The 26,699-nt window shown below is 42.7% G+C and overlaps 1 protein-coding gene across 1 annotated transcript in view; it reads left to right on the top strand.

Moving 5' to 3' along the window:
• Positions 1-26,699, top strand: part of HECW1 (HECT, C2 and WW domain containing E3 ubiquitin protein ligase 1) — a 409,193-nt gene that overhangs the window by 357,222 nt on the left and 25,272 nt on the right. The window contains exons 24-26 of the mRNA XM_047850881.1: positions 210-330; positions 1,057-1,170; positions 1,992-2,144. Coding sequence (XP_047706837.1) covers positions 210-330; positions 1,057-1,170; positions 1,992-2,144 — 388 coding nt within the window. The remainder of the gene's footprint in view (positions 1-209; positions 331-1,056; positions 1,171-1,991; positions 2,145-26,699) is intronic.

Raw genomic sequence — 26,699 nt, 5'->3', positions numbered from 1 at the left:
CTTAAATGTTTATTGTCATCAGAATTCCTTTATCTCTTTAATATTTTTTCCATTTATTATAAAAGTAACTGAAAGAGTAATGGAAATCAAGGGAAACTTCTTTGAGAAGAAAAATATGAAGACATAGGAATGTGCCTCTGGTTGGCCCTTCTTCTAACATTGCTTCACGTATCAGTGATGGCCTTCAGACCATGTGCTTCTCTCTGCAGGTTTACAGAGAGCCAGTGCAAGAGCCCCTTCACCCTACCGGAGAGACTTCGAGGCCAAGCTCCGCAATTTCTACCGAAAACTGGAAGCCAAAGGATTTGGTCAGGGTCCAGGGAAAATTAAGTGAGTGCTCCCGTGCTTATTCCTGAATTCAGAAGCTAGACTTTTCTATCCTTTTCTCCCCCATAACCTTTGTGATACTTTTTGGAGATTGGATTCCGTGGTGTGGTAATATTTATGTTCATGTAAAGGAGGAAAGAAAAAAAGTTGGGAAGAAAGAAGAAAGGAAGTTAAATTGGAAGAGAAGTAGAAAGAAAGGAAAGAGAAGAGAAGGAGGGAGAGAAAAATCAGATTTCAGGCAAAGACATATATATAAAATTAATGATAAACCTTTTCAGAAAACAAAGAATCTTGAACTGAATAAAATAATGTGTATTTCCTTTTACTTATTTTGGGGACAAATTTAACTCATTGATCAAATCCATGGATTCTATAGCTTTGTAATTGGGGTCTAAGTGAATAGTTGTATTTTTCCCCTCTAGGTTTATTATTTTTATCTTTAAAATATGAGTCTAAACTGAGGTATCTAACTTAAGAGATTCTTTTTGGAATTCATCAAAAAGAATCCTAAAAGTAGTCCAGTATGATGGAATACATCCAATTATAAAAGTGTACATGTTGTCCTTGTGCTCCCAATGTTTTGCAAAGAGCATTAAAATAAGTCCATTGCTGAACTGATGGAATCTGCACCTTGTTGGAGAGGCAGGGCACCCACAGCTCACCTAGAACACCCTCCAACATCAGAGCTTGGAGCCACCACTCACCGCCCACATGGCTTCTTCTTCCCAGGCTCATCATTCGTCGGGACCACTTGTTAGAAGGAACCTTCAATCAGGTGATGGCTTATTCCCGGAAGGAGCTTCAGCGAAACAAACTCTACGTTACCTTTGTTGGAGAGGAGGGGTGAGGCACCAGCAGTTTTATGCAGACACCTCACTCAATGTGGGCAGGCCAGAGCCACCATATCTTGGTTATTTTGCTCAGGAAAGAGCAGGATGGCTCTTAGCTTTGCCCCAAGGTGATTCTGATCATGTCCTTCCAGGAGGTCTTTCTCTCTCCAGGTATTGCCAAGCTTTAGATTTCATGTTCTTCAAAAGCCTAAGATTATTGACATGTGCTAGAGTCTGAGGTTATACCCTTATACTGTGCATGAGCCAAAAATACAGACTTAAGCTGTTGGATCTTCATTTTTTCAGGTGGCATACACTTCTGAATATCTGATCACAGAGCTCCTCCTCCTAGAACACTCATACACCACTACATACCAAATTTTTCATAGCATTTCAGTGATTTCATAGAAAACCATCTCAACAGTGGAGGATCAGCCTACCTAGGAGGGTATATCAAAACAAACTGGGAAGTTCTTTCAGTTCATACACATGCACTATCACGGGAAATTCTTTTATGCCTCTCACAACAAAGTCCTTCTTTTTAATGAACCAGCTGTGTGGTTTATACAATAGGTGTTATATGATTGAAAAAAAGGTTAAGAAATACTGCCCTAAGGGTTTATTCATGGACATCTAGTAAGCAACATCCCTACCAATTACTGCATCCTCACTTTCTACAGCAAGTTATGCTTCCGCAGGGATCCACTGTAAAGAACAGAGGCTGCTCTCTGCTTTCCCTGCACTGAGTCTGAAAGAACACACTAGAACCTGGATAGAAACAGGCCCCAACCTCCCGCATGTAACGAACTTCCCGGGCCTCTGCTTCCTTTGCAGTCTGGACTACAGTGGTCCTTCGCGAGAGTTCTTCTTCCTTTTGTCTCAGGAGCTCTTCAACCCTTACTACGGACTCTTTGAGTACTCTGCAAATGATACCTACACGGTGCAGATCAGCCCCATGTCGGCATTTGTGGAAAACCATCTTGAATGGTAAGATCTGGAAGGCTGGCTTTCTGTGCTTTAAGTTCTGGTCTTTCCTGGTCAGGAGTCAGTAGGATTGTATTTCTTGAGCAGCACTATTTCCTGTTTAGAGCAGAGGCCAGATCTTATGAGGGGTGATGAGAGTGAACAGCAAAGCCCTAGAAGGAAGACTGTTAATTTTCACCCAAAACATGAAATAAATTACTAAAGACACTGCAAATTTACTATCAATTGCAAATTCATGTAAAATCCAGTAATTGCCTTCTGAGGAAACCCTAAGGTAAGTAGACACAGTTGAATGTTGAAATTTTTACTAAATATTGAAAACTCTACTAAAATCATTAGTCCTCAGTGGAGGCTTCTTAGAGGTATTTGTGGGTTTGAATTCTTTTTACTTTGGACCAGAGGTTTTAGCACTGTGGACATCAGCTTCTGCATCTTACTGGGAAATAAGGCTGTTGGGCCAGGTGCTCTCTGAGCATCCTCCTGACTTGAAAATCCAATCTCTCTTTTGTTCTCTTTTATTGAGGCATATTACCACTTAGATGTGTAAGAAGATAAGCATCAGTCAACACAATGCAATTCTGTGGGTGAGATACCTCAGATATGGGTATTAGAAGTCTCCAAAAAGCCACATAGGACATCTAGGTTGCAAGCTTTTTCCTGCTGTGGCACCACCACACCTGGATTGAAAATTACCCCCACTCTCACTGCAGGTGTTCCTGCTGTTAAGAGGGAAATGAGTCCTGGAAACTGCAGATGTGGGTTCTTATCTGGCATTGCTTGTTTATGATGTGTTGCAGCAGCTACTGGCAAAGGGAATTCCTGGGGTGATACGTGGCCTCCTGGGCTCAGAGCCCTGATCCCCGCATTTTGGTTTACAGCATCCGAATAACCCACCTCTGCTGAAGCTTCCAGCTATTGCACACGTCCTCTCTCTCCAAAAACTCTGAGCTCTGAAGTTCTTGAGCTGAGGCAGCATTGTGTCTACATCAAGTGTTTGACATAAGGGAAGAACCAAAGGTTGCCCTTTGTTGCTCCTTTTCCTGTAATTTATCAATGAGTGGATGTTGAAGTCTGTGAGGCAGAAACACAGAGACAGGGCCGGTGGAGCAGGCAAGTGGCCCTTAAGGGGACTTATGACCCTGACAATTGAATGCCAGCTCTGACTTAGGTCATATCAGGCAGGGTTCATTCCAACAGTAGAAAGTGCTGTAGTGCCCGTGGCACAAGAGTACCTACATACACAGATTATACTGTGAGCATGAAATTTAAGACGGTGCCTTAGAAGTCATGAATGAGAATGAGCAATCAATAAATATTTTCATCAAATATGATACCACATATGACTATGCTAAGGTATTGTGGGGATGCTTCATGAATTTAGCAATTATAAACCAAGTATGTTCTATGTGTCAGGATGATATAAAGGTGAAATTGTGGAGTGGGAGTGGGAGAAACACAGGAGTAGACCAAGAGCTACGCTACAGTGTCCTAAATGCCAGGTTATACCTACTTAACGTGCATGTGCATTTGTGTGTGTTAAGTCTGGGGTGCATATATAAGCCCAAGAACTGTGCTAAATCACAGGAAGAAATGTCTCACTCCACCCAAGGTAGGGCGTGGGGAGTGGGAAGTGAACCCAGTATATCTTATAAAAAAAGGGGATGATTAATTGCACCAAGTCTTAAGGAACAGTTGAACAGGAGACTCAACAGAGAAAGGGAGAAAAGACCTTCGCAGAAACCAAAATGGGAAGTAGGAATTGAAAAGCATGAAAGGGAACAGAGCCTTCAGCAAGCAGTGAAGACAGATCAGAGCAGAGAATGACCTCGGGGTTGTGGTGGGAGGTGAGGCTGGGGACGGAAGGGAGAGGCAGATGACCCTGTATGGAGAATGCTGTCACTGGATTTGTGGTTTTGAAAAACAAATCTTGCTATAGCATGGAGACACATTTGAGGAGGTAAGGCTGGAGAGAGCAAGGCTAGCTATAAAGCTGTTGATGAGTCAAGGGGAGAAATAGAGGTTCAAACTCAGGCAGAGGCAGCATCTGAAAAAGGAAGGGACTGACTTCAGGGACATCCTGGAGGGAGAAGAGATGGAGCTAGTTTGTTCACGGACAGAATGTAGAGGTGAGAGAGAGAGAAAAGTATAGCATGTGTCTGGAGTTCCCGGTTGGGTGGGCTGATACTGCTAGCTGTAACAGGAGTTATGTGAAGTAAACAATATTTAGAGGAAAGATGAGGAATTCACTCTTTTACAGGTAGTTTGCAGTTTCTGTTATAAAGACAGATAGATTGATGTATTATGTAACTGGAACTAGAGCCCTGGTTGGCAGGAGAGCATCTGGGCTAGAAATTGAGGTTTGGAAGACAGCCGAGTGACTTAGCTATGAGAGGAGGTGAGAGCCCGCAGAGCTTGGGTGGAGGGCCAGCAGAGCAGAGAACCGCGGTGAAGTGGACAACATGGATGTGCCAGGTGTGGGCAGAGTCGCGGGTCCCTGAAAAAGCTAAGAAGGAGTGGGCAGAGAGCTGTGCGCGTAGGATGAGAGTGACAACAGAAGGAGCAGCCTGGTGGAACAGGAGGTGCTCAGGGGAGACCTGCTGTGGCAGGGAGAGGAGGGCTAGAGGGGTGGAAGCAGAGGGGGTGTGCAGGCAATAGAAGGGGGGCTCCAGGGCTCCAAGGCTCCAGAACATATGATTCAGTGAACAGAACTGAGGTCATCAAGGAAGTAAGAGCGTTGAGATGACCAAGGGAGCTGCATTTGGATGGTGGCACAGGGTCACGGGGTCAGCTCTATGGTGGCATTATGGGGACTCAACATTTTGAAGAAAACCTTGCAGTTGAGCATGTTTTCGTGCAAACAGGGAGTGAGGCTACAGATGGAGGTCTAATGAGAAGCACAGAAGACTTGCTGGACTTGTGACCTGCTCATGTGCTACATGAGGGTGGCCTCAGTCACCTGCCACTGGATAAGGTGGCTGGCCAACTGCCCGGCCCCTGCTGTCAATCTGGCTGGTTGCCCTCTGCTCATCTCTGGCACAGAGGCGCTAAAGATGCTCTATCCATGTGTGAGTTACTTCACTGCATTGAGAAAGGAAACTGGCTATTTGGGGATATTGCAGGCAGTAACAGAGTTCTCTGGATGGCTCCTTCAGAAAGGTCAAAGGCCTGAAAATGACTGCCCTGGAGGTGCTAGCTAACCTCGTCTCTCCAAAGGAAGGGATGTGAGGACTTCCACCTGAGGACGTTCCCAGTCTCCTTGAGGATATTTACTGTTTAGCTTGGAACAAAATTGCAGGTAGCTTTCTGAGCAGCTAGCAGTCTATACAGAGCTCATTCAGATGAGTTCCCTGTGGTGCTGCACGTTGCACAGCAAATTGTTATAAAGTGAGCAGGGACCTCTCCTCTGAGGTGAGGCTGAAGCTCTGAACCTCCAGTCCCTCTAGCCCTGGGCTGGTGGAGACAAGGGATGCAGAACCAGCACAGGCGCCAGATCGTATGGTGAAATTCACGTGGAGTCAAACTCTTCTCTCATCCTCACCTTGGGGGTCCTGGGAGCAGGGAACAGGTTTCCTTTGGGCGGTCATGGCCGTGGCTGAGCAAACCTGAGGCACTGGGGCACAGCTTGCTTTAGCTTTGGGAGGGAAGCCTTACTGGGTTGTGGGCATCTCAGCCAAACGGTGATGCTGCAGCTATCCCTTCGGGGTATTTTCCTACCAGCCATCCTTTTGTCTTGTGGCAAATGGTTTTACAAAGAAAACTGAGCACCCTCAAGTACTAGGTTAGCTCTTTGGCAGACCTTATACTGAGGGGCGCCAAGGAGGGCTCACACCTTGATGTCACTCTAGGCCTTGCACAATGTGTGGGCAGTGAGTGGGTGCTGAGGCCCCCCCCCCCGAGGCTTTGTCACTGTCACCCTTGCAGCCAGGAGGTTGACAACACTGAGGAAACCTGAATCCCGAGTTCTCTCATCTGATGGCCCAAGCAGGTGCTACCCCCCCCCCACCCAACCTTGGGGAGAGCTGTGGCTGATCTTAGACCTAGGTGCAAAGCTCTCCTTCCTTCCTTAGTCCCCAGGACATTTTATCCCACCACCCACATGCCCAGTTTTTAGAAAGATGATTCTTGATGTGACCAATACATCACACCTAAGAAAACAGATCATAAAGATTAGGAGACCCATCACGGTCACAGCCTTGACTTTGTAAAGCTGGAAATTGTTCCTGATGTAGAACAGGCCTGTGCAGGGGTCTGCCGGGGAGGAGGAGTGACTCCCACCCCCAGCCCTCCTTTTCACTATATACACCAGAAATGAAAAGTGAGAAAATTAGTCAGCTTTGCAGGATTCAAACATCACCCAGGCTTGAAATGTTACTCAGGTGTGGCTGGAGGAGGCATCCTTGCACTGGTCACTTTTTGCTCATTTGTTATTCTAGTCTTTATCTTTCTCTGGCCTTCTTCTGTGTCTCATACTCTGTTTTATGTGATTCCCCCCTAGAAAGTAAACTCCATTGGAGCAGAGACAGATCCATCTTACTTTATTTTAGCACACACCTGCTACTTTGAGGTGTTTGAAATAACATGTCTTTGAAGATTGGCTTCATAAATGAGTATTGTTCCACAAGCCACACCTTCCTTGTACCAGAGCCATTAATATAGAGGGCTCATACCTTCCATGTGCAATTAATTGCTCAAAAGTCACACTTCTTTTTAAATCATCTATGGCTTTAAAGCTCTTACAATGTCAGCAGTAAATGCACATGTCCCCTGGGAGCTTTGCACTCTGCTCGGTGCCCAAACTCTACCTGTTACTGACAGAAAGCCTCCATCTCTTCTCACACTGCTCAGGACCTCTCCATCAGTCACTTGCAGGCCAGGAACTACCCAAAGAGATGGGCAGAGGGGCCTTCCCTGCAAGCTCCCACCTGACTGCAGCCACTTGAAATTCTCTGGCTCCTGCTTGCTAATTGTGGGCTTCACATACACTGGAAAACAGCCAGGGAAATCCAAAGCGTATACAGAGGGGTATATGGATTCCACTTGCTTCCCTTTGTTTCTAGTCAAGTGTCGAGAGATCCCAATATGAATAAATACAGTGAGGAATCTATATATACACATTAGTAAACTGAAAAAAAAAATCCAAGTTTTTGTCATAGCCCTAAAAGGATGTCTTGTAATTGCTGTTTCTTTATTTATCTGTACCACTGACTTTCCAAGGTGATAAGGATCCTGTCAATTAGCAGTGATAACACTCATGACAAGCAAGAGAGAGCAGATGGAGTTAAAGCCCCATTGGTCCTCTCATAGGACTTGTGGTCACAAAAGACAGGAGTCAGGCAGAGACTGGCTGGGAAAGAGTATCTTGACACTTTCTTCCATCTTCCAGTCCCATCAGCCAAACCAACCATAAACCAGAAGGCAAGAGATCTCCAGATTTTGTAGCCCATAGCAGCCTGTCCCAAGGTCACCATGCAAGGCAAGGAATGGTGGGAAACCCATGAAGGTGTAAGGCAGGGATTAAAAATAACCAGAAGAGCTTCTACAATTCAGGACTTTCAATCCATCCACTAGAGTTATTACCATTTGCTAAACTGTATATCTACCGTATGTGTCTTTGACTACAAAAATCTCAAACTAATACTACAAATTCCATATCTTACTTCTTTGATCATGATTATTCCATTTGCATAGTAGTGAGGTGTTCATATGCTGATCTTTTTATTCTTTTAATCTCTATTGTATGCTGATTTTATGTCCCTGGAGATACAGAAATTAATATAAAACTAAATAATAAAGCATCCATTGAAAGCTTACTAACCATGCCAGGCAATGTTCTAGACATTTTTGTATAACAATACTATAACCCAGATACTGAGTATCCTGATTTTACAGATGAAGAAAATAAGGTACAGACATAACCAAAGTCACAGAGATAGTCATCAACTAAGTTGGGATTGGAACCCAGGCAACCTGGCTCCAGCATCAGGCTCTAAACATCATACTAAGGCAAAGGCAGATACTTAATAAGGCAAATTACAATACAAAGTAATAATTGCCATATATACCTTATTATGCACATATCACATTGTATGGTAATTAGTATTAGGTATAAGGAGCTTTAAGAATGAGTGGGAATAAGGGACTTCCAGATAGAGGTCCCAACATCCACAGTGGGGTGGAGGGGTGAACAAACACGTCAGTTTGGTGTGGATGCAAAATGAGACATAAGGAGGATATAAAGGCATCCTCATGTCCGGTAGGAAAGGGCTTCTGATGGGATTCCAGGGAGTTCAGATTTTATCATGAAGATGACAATGTAATATTTTTAGAGGAATGTCTTGATCAGATCTGTATTTTAGAAGGTCAGCTCTGGTTACAAGTAGTTGAATTGGAGTGGGTGATGGGGTGTCATTTAAGAGGCTGTTGAAATAGTTCTTTCAAAAGAAAATAAACTAGGGCAGAAACAGTGGTAATGGAAAGTTATTTCAGAAGGATAATGAACAAATGAGCAACACTTGATGTCGGATTATAGATGATGGGGGTTTAAGTATATGAAATTTCCCACTTGCCAAATATGATGTATAAGAAAATATCAAGTAAGAAATTCTCATATATTTTTGAATGGAAGCAACAAAACTATAAATTTGCAAAACTCCAATCTTATTTTTGTATCTATTTTTGTATCTGAAAATTCATATATTTTCAGATTATTATGCTTGAATAGTAAAGATTCACATTCAGCTTAAACATCTCTAAGGGCTGATCACTCAATTTAAAATATCCCATCCATTTATAATTCTCCAACTTAACAGCTTTTTATAGTGACAGAATTTATTGCTATATGAAATAAAGCATATTTATATATTTAACTTATATACTTATAATTCATTACTGTTTGCCTCTCCCCCTAGAATGTAAGCCTTGTAAGACCAGGGTCTGTTTTCCTAATCACAATTTGGCACTCAATAAATATGTGTGGAAGGAAGCAAAGAAAGAAGGATGGAAGGGAGGCAAGAAGGATGGATGGATGGATGGATGGATGGATGGATGGATGGATGGAGTAACCCTCAGTTAAAAATCCTTTGCTATAAGAATTTCAATCTCATTTTAATTTTTAATTCAGAATACTTGGGATTCAGAACAAGTGCTTATTTTTGAATGTCATTAAGATTCTACCAGTTGTCCTCTCTGAAATTACCACTAGAAATTCTTTTTCTGTCTTGATGATTCTAAATGCCACTTTTCCCAGAGCAAATCTAAGATGCATTGATGTCTAAACAATTGAAATAGGTGAACACCTTCTCTATTTTGAGGCCACATGCTGGAATGTCAGACACACTCTGTTTTAAGTATTATCATGCATCATTTAAGCAGTTACTGTGGTATGAGTCACTCTTTACATAATCGTCAGCACAAGAAGAATTTTCAGAAGCCAGGTTTCAAATTTGACCCTGCTTAATCAGTTTTCATGCAACAACTAGAGTCCATGTGGTCATTTCATGTCAGTAATGGTGACAGATCTAACATTATCAGTGTCACACCAGAAATTCTAGGACCTCTCAAGCGAAAATCTCCTAAAGCCTTTGCCTCTACCCTGACCTCTCTCCCTTTCCAAGCAGACACTACTTGGGTGGTAAAAATCTTCTGCTTTCAGGTCTTTAGCAAGGGGAGGTTGGGGGGAGGAGGGAGGCTCCTTTGAACATGTTTAGAGGTTGGCCAAGTGGGTATTAAGTATAATTGTAGAGTTTTATGGAACTTAAGAAGTCCTGGATAACACAGTTTAAATATCCCTTGCTACATGTGCAGAGTCTTGAATTAGTAGTTAGAAACCACAATGTCACAAGATCCCATTGGATGTCTCCTGGCCCTTCAACCTCCCATGGCCCCTCCTTACAGAAGAGGTCAGTGTGTAGTTCTCATTTGAGTCAAGGATCAGATGAACTCCCTTGCCCCAAGTCATCCAACAGCAGTCCCTAGGATCTTTCCTAGACCAAGAGCTTCACGGCTCTCATCTGTGACTGAATCTGAGTAGCCCTCCCAACAATGCCCTAGAGTAGCTGTGGGGCATAAATCAGTTTAGATAGAAGTCACCATTCAGATGTGCATGACCAGTTGTGACTGTGTCCATTTTGTTCATCTCTTAACCCAGCTTTCTTCAGAACTTGTGAGAAATTTCTGGAAAAGTTTCAAAACCATTAGAAAGAATGCTCACTTTGAACACTTGCATTATCCGAAATAGACCTGAGGATTTAATATATGTACTTCAATTCAGCTGGAAAAGAATGGATTCATTAGTTAGTGATGCCAATACAATTAGCTGTGCAACAACAAAAATAGGTTCAATTTCTAATTTGAAAGCATATGTAAAAAAACGTAACAAAATTTCTTCAAACCTCGGTAATTCAAACCTCTAGATATTCTAGAACATAAACATTAAAAACATAAAAGAAACTCAGAAACCTTGAGTGGTAGAAACTTTTAAAATCATTATTGAAACCCTAGAATCTATAATAGAAAAGATATATTTGAATATTTAAAATTAAAATACTTTTGATGACAGAAATACCATAAATAAAGTCAAAAGGCAAGCTTTTGATTTTGAGATTGAAAATTTATAGTATGGATTTCAAAGAGATCTTACAACTTGAAAGGAAGAGGGAAGACAATTCGACAAAAATCAAAGGAGACCATGAAAAAGCTGTCCAGAGAAGAGAAAATTCCAAATAATCAAAAAGCCAAAGAATTTCAATTTTACTGTCAATTTTATGGCCATGGGAATGCAAAATAAAGTAATAAAGATTTATCACTTCATAACTATCAAATTGGCAAAAATTAAGAAGTTATATTATCGCTTTTGGAAAGGGATATGGGTAAAAGGATACTCTCATGTATTACCAGTAGGAACATGAATTATTACAGCATTTTAAAAAATGCAACGAATGATATATACTAAAAATGTAAAACCTAATATACCCCTTTGGCCCATGAATCTATCTCACAGAAACAAAATCACTACTATGAGGACTCCTATAATAATAGCTAATATTGGGGCACCTGAGTGGCTCAGTCGATTAAGCATCCAACTCTGAGTTTAAGTCCTGCATCAGGCTCTGCTCTGTGAGCTGCTTGGGATCCTTTCTCTCCTTCTCTCTCTGCCCCTCCCCTGCTCACTCTCTCTCTCAAAATAAATAACTAAACTTTAAAAAATAATTATAATAGCTAATACTTATTAAGTGCTTATTATGGACGAGGTATCTTTTAAAGGCTCTACATGAGTTACATATCTTATTATGATCTTCTATTTTACAAATGAGGGAACTGATACTCAGGTTTAATACTTTCCCAAGGTAACACAGCTAGTAAGTGTCAGAGCCAAAAATCAAACTTAGTCCAGCTCTAGAATGTAGACTTTTAACAGCTGTCCTGTGCTGCCTAATGAAACCAACAAGGGTGTTTATTTCAGCATCCTCTGCAAAGACACGGATGTAGAAGCAACCTAAATGTCCATCCTCAGGGACTGGTTAACTTCATTCCAGCAGATCCACATTGTACAGTGACATGAGGCAGCAAAGCACTGACATAGAACCTTGCCAGATGATGAAGGGGGATTTCTTCAAGATATGTAGAGAGAAGAAAGAGGTAGAAAAGTATGAACAATATGATCCAAAATTGGGAAACATTGATGCAAAACCTATGTGTGTATAAACACAGATATGTAAATATAAATAAATTAGTATGTGATTATAGGATTTATATGAAAAATGCGGGAGGATACGTCTTAGTCAACGTGAGTCACAGGAGATGAGGTGAGCAGAGAGAGGCCGATCAAGTCAGGAGAACACAAAACCAACAACAATAAAAATTTATCTAAAAATTACATGTGTGTAATTTTTAAAAAGTAAATTCCTAATAGCTAAAATGCCATTTGCTACAAAGGGCTTAGCTGATTATTGGAGGGAAGCACGTCTCAGGCATGAATTCCTCTGTGCACTCCCATTCTTGGGCACTTGGTGCTGGGCACAGGGACGGCCCCGCAGGGAGCCTCCTGGGGCATGTTGTAAGTGCCATGTATACATGTGCAACCTTGCCTCTCCCAGCCTGGTCTCCTCCTTTCTCCACCTCATTCTGCCACCCCTCCCCCTGTCACTTGGCACAAAAATCTTCACTAATTCCCACTGTCTACAGAATGAAGTACGGCTTCCTCAGATCCTCAGGACAGCCCGAGTTCTGAGACCTCTGGCCTTAAGACACCATCAGACTCCCCTGGCCAGCTCCTACTTTGTCCTCCCCCTTCATCTCCCCGGGGCTGCACTCCACTCCCTTCCACTCCCTAATGTTCCTCTGTCCCTCTTCTTTCAGTCACAGGGGTCCATGTTTCACTGGCCCTTAAAGCCCATATAAAATATTTTGTGGTTCCTTCCTTATTGCTCTCCTGAACTTTCTTCTGAAAAACAACTTCATCTTCTCTTGAGTTCTTTTAAAAACAAAGGCATTCGAATACTTTTAGCTGAAACTTTGCTTGCCAATGGAATTCGTGTTCAATCCCAGTATCCAGAACAATGAAAGCAGAGCCTGTCACCTCCAGGAGCTGGGTGGCTGCTTACCTGCGCACTCCAATCCTTCTCCTTCCCTATCTCAATGTGTCTGTTCAAAAGAGTTTGAAAAACACTGCTCTGGGTGCCTCCTGCCTGCATTTCTCTTTCCATCTCTCCCTGGCTCCTTGCATTGTAAAGATCTGTGATAGTTCTGAAACTGGATCAGGCAACCCCCCCTCCCCCACCCCCATTGTCTTTGTTTACCCTTTGCACCCAGCATGGTTTCTGGCATGGAGGCAGCTCTCCAGTTCCTAAGGCAGGGTGCCACTCAGCAAGGGTGATGACATCAGAGCCAGGCAAACACGGGTATAAATTCCTACTCCAGCTCTTCATTGCTGTGTGAGCCTGGTCAGGTGTCTTACCCTGTCTGAATCTCAGCGTCCTTGAGATAACAGTGCCTATTCTGCACTGTTGGTGCACTATTCTGCACTGCATGGTGGTTGTAAAAGTACTGAGCAAGTAATAGGCACCCCAGATGCATTTAAATGTAGATGCTATTTTTCTTTCCTTCACATTTTACAGGGACATGAGAAGGTGCTAGAGAGAGCTAGAGTGCTTCCTTCGATCTGATCCGCAATTTCTCAGCCTCAGCACTATTGACATTTGGGCCAGATAATTCTTTACTGTAGGGACTGTCCCATGTGCTGGAGAATGTTTAACAGTGTCCTTTGCCTCTGCTCACTAGGTACAGTTGCACCCCATCACCACCCCCAGTTGTGACAACCAGAAATGTCTCCAGACATCACCAAATGTCTCCTGGGAGGCAGATGTCTCCTGGTTGAGAACAACTGTTTTAATGTTCCCATATGGAAAGGGGTTCGGAAGAGATTAAGTGTCTTGTGGCTGAACCAGGGCAGCAACATTTTTGCAGGATAAAGAATATTTCTGCAGGCCTATTTTAGTGTCATAAAAACACAGTCAACATTGGAACAAGTCACCTATTAGACATCTCTGGCTACCTGAGCAGCATGACTCAGCCTCTGAGTGGGGACCAGGCAAGAACCTCGGTGCAGTCAGGCCCCTAACTCCATGCTCTGCTTCCTTCTCGTCCATCCAGAAGGGAGCCTCCCACCTACTGTAATCATCTGCTTCCACAACCATTGCCACATGGACCCAGGGGCAAAGATTAGAGGACATGCCTCTCAGGGATCAGAATACCAGTGGAGTCCTTTGGGAGGGCTGCAGGCAGCCGGTTCTCTTAGGCTGAGTGCTGTCATCTACACCACGGGCTACCCTGTCCCTTCTAGCAGGCCTACAGCTGCACAGGAGGGCCCAATACCATGCCTCAGTCTTCCTCCAGACCAGGAGGGAGCAATTACAGACAAAACCACCGGTGGAGATGCCAGGGCCAAGTGCAGCCCACTATAAGCTGTGGAAATGGGAGACTAGCTTGGGGCCAAACGCTGAACTCAGCTAGCAGGAATGTGCACCAAACTGGGAATGAAACAATGGTGGGCGTGGCACGGAACAAGGAACAAGGAAATGTCACCCCTCTGGGAGGACTAGGAGCTGCAAAGAATCAAAACCTCACTTTCCTAACACTTGTTCCAGAACAGCTCCGTAGCAGGGATGTTATTGTTGTTGCGTTTGCCCCTGATGTTTGCAAGGTGTGTTCACTTTCCAAAGGGAGTTCTGCTTCTGTAAGTTATGGGGACGTAATGTCCAGCATAGAGAATAGAATCAGTAACATTGTCATAACTTGGTATGGTGGACAGATGATAACTAAACTTCCGTGGTGAGCATCTTGTAATGTACAAATTTGTAATGATGTACCCCTGAAGCTAGTAGGTTAGTGTATATTAATTATACTTCTATTAAAAAAATTATTTTAGGGGCGCCTGGGTGGCGCAGTCGGTTAAGCGTCCGACTTCAGCCAGGTCGCGATCTCGCGGTCCGTGAGTTCGAGCCCCGCGTCAGGCTCTGGGCTGATGGCTCAGAGCCTGGAGCCTGTTTCCCATTCTGTGTCTCCCTCTCTCTCTGCCCCTCCCCTGTTCATGCTCTGTCTCTCTCTGTCCCAAAAATAAATAAACGTTGAAAAAAAAAAATTAAAAAAAAAAAAATTATTTTAGCAATCAATGGCCCTGAAAAGTGGCTCTTTCTGGGAGCCTAGCTGTGTGCAGCAGCTAGAAGCATGTAAGGAGATGATGTAAGAAAAGAGGCAAAGACTTGACTTCTAAGAGAGAGCAGAAAATTGATGGGACAAGAGCCCTGAAGGGACAGGAGGAAAGACATTGTCACACTAGTGAAGAGAGAATCTTTGAACCCGGGACAGCTCCCACTTCCTGGACAGAGGGAAAGAACTGACTAGTGTAGGCTGCAGATGCACATGTGAGGTTGGTAATGTGTAAAGGGGATTAGCTTTGGCAAAAAGAAGAACCTTCCTATTTATCGGGGTGGCAGGTGGCACAGACAGATGTGTGTGGCTGCAGGTAAGTGGGCTGAGGGGAGGCCAAGCAGGTCACTTTGTACCCTCTGCTTTGAGAAGAGACAGGGCTTTGTACCCCATCCCTTCTCTGATGTCTGTGCTGAAAGCACAATGGCTGATAACTAAGGCAAAACTTCACTTCTTACTTTCAGACCTTTTTCTTCCCATTTAAAAATAAATAAATGAAAGGACGAGGGATATGAAGCCCATGGTTCTCTTTAGTTGGCAACTGCAGAACTTGTTTTAAATGCAGATTTCCAGAACCCATCCACAGAGTCTCATCTCCAGGCACCCATATTTTAACAAGCACCCCAGGGAGTCTGATGCCAACAGAAGGGTCGCCACGCTTGAAGAAACACTGCCGTAGATGCTGGCAGCTTCATGAGCCCTCAGAGACATGGGAAGAAGAAAGCTAGAAGTTCATGCAGTTTTCACACAGAGTAATGAAATCACCACAGGCAGAAACAAGAGATTTTCACTCAATTTACCAAAGTGTGAGAAGTTAGAAAACATAAAAATCCAAAAACGAAGGCAATGATACTTGGTAAAGCATAGAAATGTACACTGTGTGGGAACATCATAAATATTGTATGCACTTAAATAATGAGGTTGAGAAAGGATAATTATGTTTAATTAATAATTGTTATGAGCATAAGGAAAGAGGAGTATCTTTGAGATAGGTTTATAAAGTAGAATATATCTTAGCAATTACAAAGGCCTTTTCATCTTCAAAGAACCTATTAACATTAAATTACTCTTGTTTTTAATTCTCCCGTGTGGTAGGTAAGCAAATGTTAACATTATTATCCCTTATTTGTAGAAGGGAAGAGAGGAGTGCAAAAGTTGTGACATGCCCATTGTAGACTTAAAATTGAAAGGATTTAAAAGAAAAAAAAAAAGTTCCCACTGTAGAGAAGATCTGGGTTTTCAGGCTGTTATTTTGCTCCAGCTCTCCCGTGTGCTTACAGTATTGGAAAAGAAGTTATAGCAGATTTTGTATGATCAATCATTGGTGGAAGGGTGGAAGAAACTCCTTGCTGCACAGGAAGGAGAGATGCCATTTACTGTTCTCTTGATTTCCCTGGTGTATTGGGATTTAAACTGAGGAACGCTTCTGAAAGAATCAGAGTTAATTAATTTGACCAGACTATTTACATTACCTGACTGCATCATATATATAAAATGGGGATTAAAAATTATGCTTTGATTATATGACTCAAACTCTTTTTTATGAATATATTCATTATGGCTTGATTAAATAAATGAGAATTGATGCTGCCCACCTTAAATATTTGCTTTGAGTACAAAGAAAAAGGAGAGCATTCTAGTAACAATGTCAAGCCCAAGGATAAATTAGAATATGTGGCCAACATCATGGCTGAGAATCCATAGGCTTGACTCTTTCTAAGTATAAAAATTAACAAAGTTGGAGCTATTGTTTAAGTCACTGAAAGATGCGCTTTCCATGAAATTTGTTCATTTTCTGATTTATTTAAATACTGAATGGAATTAAGAGAGTCAATAGCACCTTGTCTATTGAGAGAAACTGAAAGAGACATAAGTTATGTGAAAATATAGAGGTTTATTTTCTGTTTAGCCTCAATCTCGTGAGATGAGATGTATATTCATGGCAGGGGGAAGGGTGGAGTTTGGCAGCAACAGAAACTGGAGTGAACAGAGGGTTGGGATCAATGTGAACCACCTAGAATGGGTTTCCTAAATTGAAAATAATAAAGCTGTTTGAGAAAAAGTGTTGAGAACGGCATTTGCAGAGGTGAGCCAGGGACAGATGTTTAACCTTAATCAAGTTGACAGCAGGATCAAGGGATCCAAGTGATCTGAGGAGGGAGATCATTGGTTTCTAAGGAAGTACCTAATATGATCCAGGAGACAGACCCCCAGGCATAGGCTGGGCAGATGCCTTGGGACTTTGGGATCTTTAAGGGCAAAAAGGGCAAGAAGGGCTTCCAGTTTTCAGATGATGAGTAACAAATGTAGACCCCAAAATTGGCTTTCCCTACTGTCCAGGTTCCTAGGGACTTTGTCTTTATATTATAATCTCAAAGAATATCAACTAATTCCATCATCTAAAGAAAAGTACAGTTACTAGATAAATCTTCAAAACACTGAAGCCAAATAAAACATAGTTGCAAGCCTCAATATCATATTTGTTTATTATTTTGTTTGGTTTATGTTTCCCATACTCTCCCTCTATCAATACAGTTAATTCAGAACCAATTACTTAAGTAGCTTCAAGTCACCCTGCTTTCCTGGTTACATCAGTACATGTGTAGAACTCGGTGTTGTCAGAGCCACTGTTATTTTGCCAGTCACATGAAAATTAAAGAATGTCACTGTAATTGAGGCTTTCAGTAATTCTAATAATTTCCTGAACCCTAAGTCGCTAGATAGTATGCTCCATGGGAACTTGGGAGCCTTTTCTGTTGTGTTCATTCAAGTAGGCCAACAACCAGCCAGTGCCCAAAGATGGTAGGTACCTCATTATGATTTTTCGGAAAGAAGGCAAGCAGGCCTAATAGTTGTTTAAGCAATATCAAATTGATTATTTTTTAACCTGAGTTTTAGTGAAATATTGTGCATTGCTCAATGAGTCATAGGCAAGAGAGGGACGTAACGTTTAAAGGGTCCGTTAGGCATTGTGGATTCTGCTTAGAGCACAGCGACATTGCTATTCCTATATTCTCTGCTCTGTGTAGCTTAGACAGTTAAGATTTTTGAAACTTAACTTTCCTAAATTACTTAGTTAGATGAGAATATAGCAGATTTGAGAGTATTTTAGTGATCCAGGCAAGCAGCCCTTTTCGGCCAACTTTTCTGCATAATTCTGGGCATGGAACTAGACTCCATGTCTCATTCAAAATTAGATAAATTTTGTTCTTTCATAAAATTAAATATTATGACTTTAGTGGATCAACTTACAAACTACATAACAATATGCTTATTGAGAATATACAATATGCATTCCAGAAACCTGAAGAAGAGGATTTTTGGATTCTATATTTGTGCTCAATATTACTTTCCTAGGGTTGCCATACCAAATTACCACAGACTGGACATTCTTAGTCCGGAGGCCAGAATCCCAAAATCAAAGTGTTGGTGAAGACATGCTCCCTCTGAAGTCTCTAGAGGAGAATCCTTTCTTACCTCATTCAGCTTCTGGTGGCTCTAAGCACTTTTTGGCTTGTGGCTGTCACTCCAATCTCTGTTTCTGTCTTTTTGTGGCCTTTCCCCTGTTTCTATGTCTTGTCTTCTGTCTCTAGTAAGGACATTTGTCAGTGAATTTAGGGCCCATGTAAATAATCCAAGTGATCTCGTCTTGAGATCCTTAATCATATCTGCAAAAGACCCTTTTTCCAAATAAGTTCACATTCCCAGATTCCAAGGTTTAGGAAGTGGATGTATATTTTTGGGGGGCAACATTCAACCCACTACAGACACAGATAATTTGCATTATATACTTCTAGAAGAGATTTCTCTAAAAAGAAGTCGTTCATTTGGCCGCCATGTTGAGGAACAAGCAGCCTTGTTCTTACTCGTTTGCCCCCTGCAAGGCTGATATTAATAGCGGGCACTTGGCAGGCATCAGGGCTAGACATTCATTTTAGTTGCTAATTAGCAATCAGAAGATAATATCCTGTCATTATCTTGTGTTGGCAGAGTCTCTTTCATGGCAGATAAGGAAAATTTCAAGGTTTCTCAGCAACACTGTTTCCTTACACATGGCGCTATGAAAACCAAATAAAAATGCCTTGCATATGCAATATTTAAACAACTTTGGCAATATGAAGGAGGGGATTCTTTACACATTCCTTGAAACATTATGTAAATAAAGGTGGGTGTAGAGAATAGACCTAACTTCCCTAACCCCAGAGGCCTTGACCTACATTGCACTTCATCCACCTGCTCCCATAATGGCTCTCCCAGACTCATTATCACCCAGAACTGTGCCATATTTGAAATTGAAAACTCTAAAATCCCACCATCAATCATTCTAAAGCCAGTGTTCCCACCTCCTCCCCCTATCACAGCTGCTCACCAAGTTCATTTGCGCCTCAGACTCGCCATCTCCTTCCCATCTGGCATGGCTCCCTTCACCCCAGGCCTCCATGCTTACACTCCATCTGATGGGCAAAACGCCACCTTGGTTCAATGTCAAAACACACTCTCCCACATTCAGTGCCAGAGCTGTCTCCTGTACCTCTAGAACCAAAGAAAATGAAATAATCCTGAGAAATGGTACAGTCCTAAATCACACTCTTTGACCTCAGCAGGTTGTACAGCAAAGCTCACCAGTCCTTGGACTGATGAGTCTTGCATTCCACTGGCCTGAAAGCCCCTACCAACCAGACTTTTTCACTTTGGGGAGATGACTTCAGATCCTACTAAGGTAGAAACACTGAGGTGACCACCTCAAGTTCCCACCCCAGCTACAAATTCCCAGTGCTGACACCTTCTCCGCATTGCCCTCCTCCTGTTCAGGACAGACCCTTCCACTTAGGCTCTGGATCCATCTGCTCCCATCTCCTCCATACCCTTGCTCCAGCAATTTTCTCTTTCTCATCCATCTTTATAGTTTACCTTCTCCCCCTGGTTATGATTCCTTTCCCTCATTCAATCTCCTACTGAATCTGATGTCAGTATCAGATCAGTATCAGATCAGTTTCGTCACCAAAACTGCCTTTTCTTTGAGCACCTAATCAACAAACCCAGTGAACGATTATCAGTCCTTCCCTTAATGGAAACTTTAACTTACATATTTTTTACATAAATAAACATATATAATTTTATAATATCAGTATTGTGCATTCATTGTAAGAAATTTAATTCACATAAGGAAATATCTCCACACAGAAGTAGGTACTATTAATATTTTGTCTCAAGTCCTTCCATGATATTTTATAAGCGGTTGGATAGGTGGGAAGATAGATATAATTCTATAAAAATATAACAATAGAATCAAAGTTTATAGTTTTATAAAGTTCTCTCCATGTTACAATATGAATTCTAAAGCTATTTGTAGCCTGACCTCTCTGTTGAGCTGCAGACTCTTTTATCCACATACCTACTAGACATCTTTATCTTGATCCTCCTCCAAGTTAGCATCTAATCTCTCCCATGAACCACCTCCTACCATCCTTCCCTTCTTCTACTCACATAAAGCTCCAAGTCCTGACATTTTTACCTCCAAAATTTTTCTCACAATGACCTGAACATACTTAATACACCCTCCTATCTGCCCTCCTCAAGTCTACTCTCCATTTGACTGCAGACTGATTTCTTAAATCACAAACCAAATATATCACTCCCTTGCTTGAACCCTTCAGTGGGTCCCCATTCTCTATGATTTAAAGGCTGAGTTTATTGGCGTGGAAAATAAGACCTTGCAGGACCTCCTACTTCCTCTTTCTTCAGCCTAATCTTGCCCCTCCTCACTCTTTGTGCTCTAGTCATGATGAATTGCATGCTTTTCTAAACACATTCCATTCTATTTCCTGCCTCTTTCCTCACGTGATTTTATTTTCTTGGAAACCCCTTCCCTGCCTTAAAGTGATCTAATTTCTACTCATTCTTCCAAGCTTACCTCAGTCATCACTTCCTCCAGGAACCCTGCCTAGATTTAATCCCTCCCAAATCAGCAAGTGTCCTTCCTCTGTGTTTTCACACACCCTGTGTACTTTTCTACAGCACATCTCATGTGGCAATGAAATGCTGCATTGTTATGTCTCTCCTCCTACTGTCCTGTAAACTCTTCAGAATGAACATTTACCTTTGTCATCTTTCTACACACTTCATACATAGAAGGCACTCAGTAAATTTGTTGAAGTTGGAAATTGATGAACACACCATAATTTGTCTCATGTGAAAAATAAACCCAAGCCTTCTTTGGTGTCACACCCTTTTCCACCTACCACTCTGATTTACTGCTCCTCTTTAGGGACACATTCATATAGAGTATCTGTGCTTACTTTGTCCACTTCCTCTTCTCCCATTCTCTCTAGCTAGCCTTTCCTCCCCTTTACCCCCACGGAAACAGCTCTCATCAAGGTTGCCAAATCCACTGGGTAGCTCTCAGACTTCCTGTGACCTGATCTCAGAGGCACTTGACACAGTTGGTCTCTGTCTCCATCCCAAAACATGTTGTCTTGGTTCCTCTCCAAACTCATTGCCATTTCTTCTCAATATATTTTATTGTGCCTCTTCATCTTTCAGCTCCGTGAATGCTCAGCCCTTGGCCCACCTCTCTATCTGCATACACTTCTTTGGGGAAATCCTATCCAGCTACATAACTACAACTGCAATCTACATCCTGCCAACCCTTACATTAATATCTGCAGCCAGGCCCTGTTCCCGGAAGTACTGACTCATTGGTACAGCTGCCTACTCAACAGCTCTACCCAGATATTTAATGGGCATGACAATCCTAATATGTCTGAAAGAGAACTCTCAAGTTTTTCCTGCAACTTTCTCTTCTGGTGTTTTCCATCTTGATAAATGGCACCACAATCTACACAATCGCTCTGGTCCAAGATCATGGAATGTCTTTGGTGTCTCTCTTTTTCTCACATCTCCCATCCAGCCCATCAACAAATCCTCTTGGCTCTATCATGAAAATACATCCTGAATCTGACTTCATCGCCTCCACTATCACAACCTAGTATAAGCTACCATCATCACCCATCTGGATTACTGCAGGAACCTCTAAACTGTTCTCTCTGCTTCCACTCTTGCCAGACTCACCTCTCTCCACACAGCATCCAGAGTGATCATTTCAGCATATCAATCAGTTCATTCATAGACCCTACATGAAATCTCCAGTGGATTCCTGTCACACTTTGGATAAAATCCTAAGTCCTTACCATGGACTGCCCCCTGGGTATCTCTCCAAACTCATGTTCTACCATTCCCCCTTTGTCTCTCTGCGGTCCAGTCACACTAGGCTCTTCTCTGTTATTCAAACAAACTGTATGTGTCCCCCTTGGACATTGCTGTTCCCCGAGCTTATAATGCTCATTCTCTTGGAGGCTTAATTCAGATCAGGTGTCATCTACTCAGAAAGAATGACATAGTCTGGTGCTCTTGGAAAGAATCATTCTTGCCTCCCATCGGTTCCCCAAGAGAAACCTAGAGGCCAAGTTCCTGGTGGGAGTCTAAAATAACATCTGGTGGAGTAGGAAGGTATACTTAGAGATTCTAGGAGTACTGAACAACTGCCCAGGTATTGCAGAGTAGAGCATAAAGCCTTAAGATTGGTGAACCTCATTGCCTCAGAAGGTCCAGGAGAGGCAAGTGGTGCCTATGTGTCAGTTAGAAAGGAGACTCTGATCACCTAATTGGATATTCTTCCCCTGAGAGGATGGCTTTGCCGCCATCTCCACCAAGGGATATTGAGCAATGTCTGGGGACAATTTGGGTTATCACAACAAGTACTGGAATCTAATGGGTAGAGGCCACAGGTAGTGTCAGACATCTTAGAGTGCATTGGACAGCAGTAGTCAATAGTGCTGCAGTTGAGGAACCAGTTCTATTCTTTTGAGACCTCATAAAAGACCTTAACCCCACAAGTCTGGTCAATTACCAGTGACCTAAGACAGTCAAGAAAGTAGCAGGAATGGAAAACATGGTTTCTGTAGAGAGAGCCTTCTAGAATTCAGCTGATACAAACCACCTGCTGTCAAGTCTGCAAGTGTTAGGCAGGGCACAGGTGGGTGCAGTCACAGAGTCACAGCTTGGGAAGGAGGCCAATGCTCCCAGGTGTTCTGGGAGCATTCTGGCATGGGTGTAGTTTTAGCAGCCCTATGACCTCATTCATTGATTCAACAAAATGATTTTGAGCCCCTCGGATTTGCCAGTACATTGTTGCTTCTGACAGGTGTTTTTGATCCAGGAGATGCTGTGGCATTTGGAAGAGGCCTCCAAAGTCTGAAAACTGTACTGGATTTGGGGCAAATCTCTGTTTCCTGTCAGATGTTCCCACATCTACTCCAGTTGCTATCCCCTCACCAAAGGCAGCAAGAGCCAAGCATGTTATAACCAAGTGTCCAGCCTCTTTACTGTTCTCAATATACTGATTACTCAATAATCTGATTACCTTTCTAGGCAGGAAGGCCAGGAGATGGGGTCAGCTTTGGGTCTTTCAAGGCTGAAGCTGATGCAAGGGGCCTCTGTGATGCTGAGTAGTGTTGCATCAAAATATCCAGAAACCAGAGAAACCAGAGTCACACAGAGGGAGACTGAAGGCTTACTTATAAGTCAAGAAGAAAATGAGAAGATCACCAAACCCAACGACACCTTGAGACAATTATTAGGGGGGCAAGTTTAATGCCAGATACATACTACAGAATCTTTTAGACTTAGCATATTGCCTGGATAGTGCACTGAGGGTTTTATTCTATTTTTATATCACTTTTATATAAAGGGATTAATTAGAACCTTTTAAGAGTGTTTCGTTTCACTTTCCAAATTGTCCTTCCAAGGTGTCATTTGGTCTTTTATTTTCTTCCCTTGGCAAGCCGTCTGCTTTCACTACCCTAAATTCAGCCTGTGAACAAGAAATTCCTCTCCTAAACTTCCTGACTAAATTTTTTGCCATTGCACAAACTGTTTTTGTTTAAAGAATCAGTTGAAAAATACACTGTGAAATCATTACATAATACCTTCCTGCTAAAACATGCTCTCACGCAAAGTTCCATTGGAGAGATTGAAGAGGGAGAGGGGGAAGGAGGAAGAAACCTGCTACGTCGGCTTCTTGGTGTAAAACATTCACCACGTCTTTCAATACGTTGCCTCAGTCACCTAGTCTCCTCTGCAGTTCAGTCTTTCTTGCTTTCTTCTTGACTAGAGACCTGCTATCAATACTGGGAATGTGAGCAATTAACCTAATCAACAGGCATCAAGTGATCTATGATGTTTCAGAAATTTTCAGTAGGCTTGTTTAGTTGTGCTCCGCTGGGATAAAATCAGATGATAATTTTTAATTCATTTCAACAAATCATGCACTGTGACGCCTGAATGCTATGTGTAAACAGAGCAAAAGCTTGCAGTTCTGCAGCAGCAGCAAACAGCAGACTAGTCCACTGGCTTAGTCCAATTCTCATCCTTCAGTCCAGCATGGGTGTACAGCCCTGGGGTTCTGAGCCTGGTATAAGGGATCTGCAGATCATATGTATTAAATACCCAGGTAGACTGACCTCCACTAGTCCTTGGACAGAGTCTTTTAGTGTTTTAGCAGTTGCTCTATACAAGCGGTACCATCATGACCCCCATTTTGCAGATGAGTAAACTGAGGCTCATGGATGCTCAGCAGCTTGTCCAAAGTCACACAGGTCAGAAGTGTTAAACTGAGGCAGCCTGACACCAGAACTGACAGTTTTTTCTTTCCCATCAAATTGCCTGTTTTGAATTATTAGCAAACAGCCCAAAGAGTAATGAGTCAACAAACAATAATACATTCAAGGGGAGTCAAGTCTTTGTTGGGCCTTTAAGCCACGTGGGAAGATGTGCTAGAAAGTGTGAAACTCCATTACCTTTTGAACTCACTAAAATGAACAAAATGCAGATGGAACTGAGATAAATCTGTGCCAGTAACATTGGTTCCTTTTAGATCTCCTGCCATAATCTCCCTCCATGTCTTTATGAGAACAGAGGCAACTCCGTTCATCCTCCAGACATCTAGTGAGGTATTGAGGAGGCTGTTTGAAGACTGACATCTGCCCATTTCAAAAGTCCTCTGATGGGCCCAGAGTTAACTGGCTGCATGCTGCCTCCCCCAATACCTGTGAGCAGATGGATAAAGATGAGAAATACTTATGTTTCCATCAGAGCAGGAGGGGCCAAACCAAGTGAAGAACATTTATGAAATGTAATACTTTGCCAGTTTACTTAAATCTCACGATGAAAATCTATATTTGCAGATATGTGAGGGCCTCTGAGCTGTCCTGTGGTGTGAAAAGAGGAAGCTGCAGAGGAGCAGGAACCCCATAAACACACACAAGTGTGTCTGTGCTCATCCAGGGATACGCAGGGGAAAGACCCATCAGGGTGAAAGATGTCCCCCCATGCAATGGAATTGATGTACTTTTATTTGGTATTTTCTATGTTGTTCATATTTTTCTTTACACTAAAAAAATGCCCAATTCTGTTTCGTTTGGTTTGGTTTGATTTGGCAGGAGGGTAAGTGTCGATGACGCCAATAACAGAAACTTGCAATGCATGGAAAATCAATGCATGGGAAAGAACTAGGGTCCAAGTGCTATTTCTACAAATCACAAAGTTGGTGGGGTTATGTCGATAAGTCTGCTTATAAGCTGTGCATATTCTTCCCCTGAAGGAAAACAGACCATTCCTTCTTACCAGTGAAACCTGTTGTTGATTGGCTCTCAATAGAAGTGATTTTTTTTTCTATTAAATATAGAGTTCTTGGTATTTTGCTACATTGATCATATGTTTGTGGTGTCTTGGGTCCAAATGGGTTTCTGTGGATTCATCTCTGATCAGTAAACAAATAGGAAAAATGGCTTCTGTGTTTTTAAAAAGTCAGGAATATATCTTAAGGTGCTGGCATATCTGAATATCCTGGGGAGTTTTCATATTACATGCAAGATGGAGCTAGAGGGAAACTCTGTCTTCCCACAACCTGAGGATTACTGATGCAAGGAGGCCCCACTCCTGACCCATCAGAGTGCTGTATCCTTCAAGTGGCTGGAATGGAGGAAAGGTTGAGACCCACCATCTGGTATAAGGGGAAGGGCCCCTGTGGGACCTGCCATGGTATAGCTGGTGTGTGGATTTAGACATGCCTTGTACATGCAGTTGAGGGAGATGCCTTGTCTCCTCGTGTCTTCAGATATCTCCATGCTGTCTGCACTTGCACCTGCTGATTCACCTGGGGTCCGAGGTCCCTCCTGTGAAGAGAAGTTGAATGGTGTCCCTCAGTGGAATTGAACACATGTGGGCATGTCTGATATGCTTGCAAAGGGAAGCCAACAAAAAGCAAGTGTGACCAGGGAATCTGGGGTCCTCAGAAATAACACAGCTCAAGAGAAGCAGAAAAATGGCACAGCAAGCCTGAGTGGCCAGCAAGCCTGAGCTGGAGATGTGAATGAGGGGTGGTAGCTGCTCCCTAGGCCCACCATGGCTTTGCCAGCCTAGGAATTCAAGGACAATGAATGCACTTCAAAAAGAGTCCCAGGAAACTCTCAGGTCCCCAGAAACTGCGCTGTGAAGTCCCTCTACCAGAGCAGGTCAATACCGAGGAGCTGTTTCCCTACCAGCAAAATAAAAATGAGCACAAGCCTCTTCGAAGCGTAGATCTTGGGCAGCAGCCTGGGGGTCGATGGCAGTGGCACCAGAACATTCAGCACATTAACTATCTCTGGGATTTGCTGAGATCAGTATGGTTTTAAGAATGGCGGCGCAGCAAAGAAGGAGGAACAGGACCACACCCCGAGAGCTAGGCTGGTCTGAGTATCCGATGAGACTCCTTATGGGGTCCCTGAGGAGGAAGGAAGGACGGAGGCCCTG

Source organism: Prionailurus viverrinus, chromosome A2 (genome assembly GCF_022837055.1).
Source record: "Prionailurus viverrinus isolate Anna chromosome A2, UM_Priviv_1.0, whole genome shotgun sequence".
NCBI lineage: Eukaryota > Metazoa > Chordata > Mammalia > Carnivora > Felidae > Prionailurus > Prionailurus viverrinus.
Note: the sequence above shows the minus strand (reverse complement) of the source record. Positions and strands in the feature narration are given on the sequence as shown.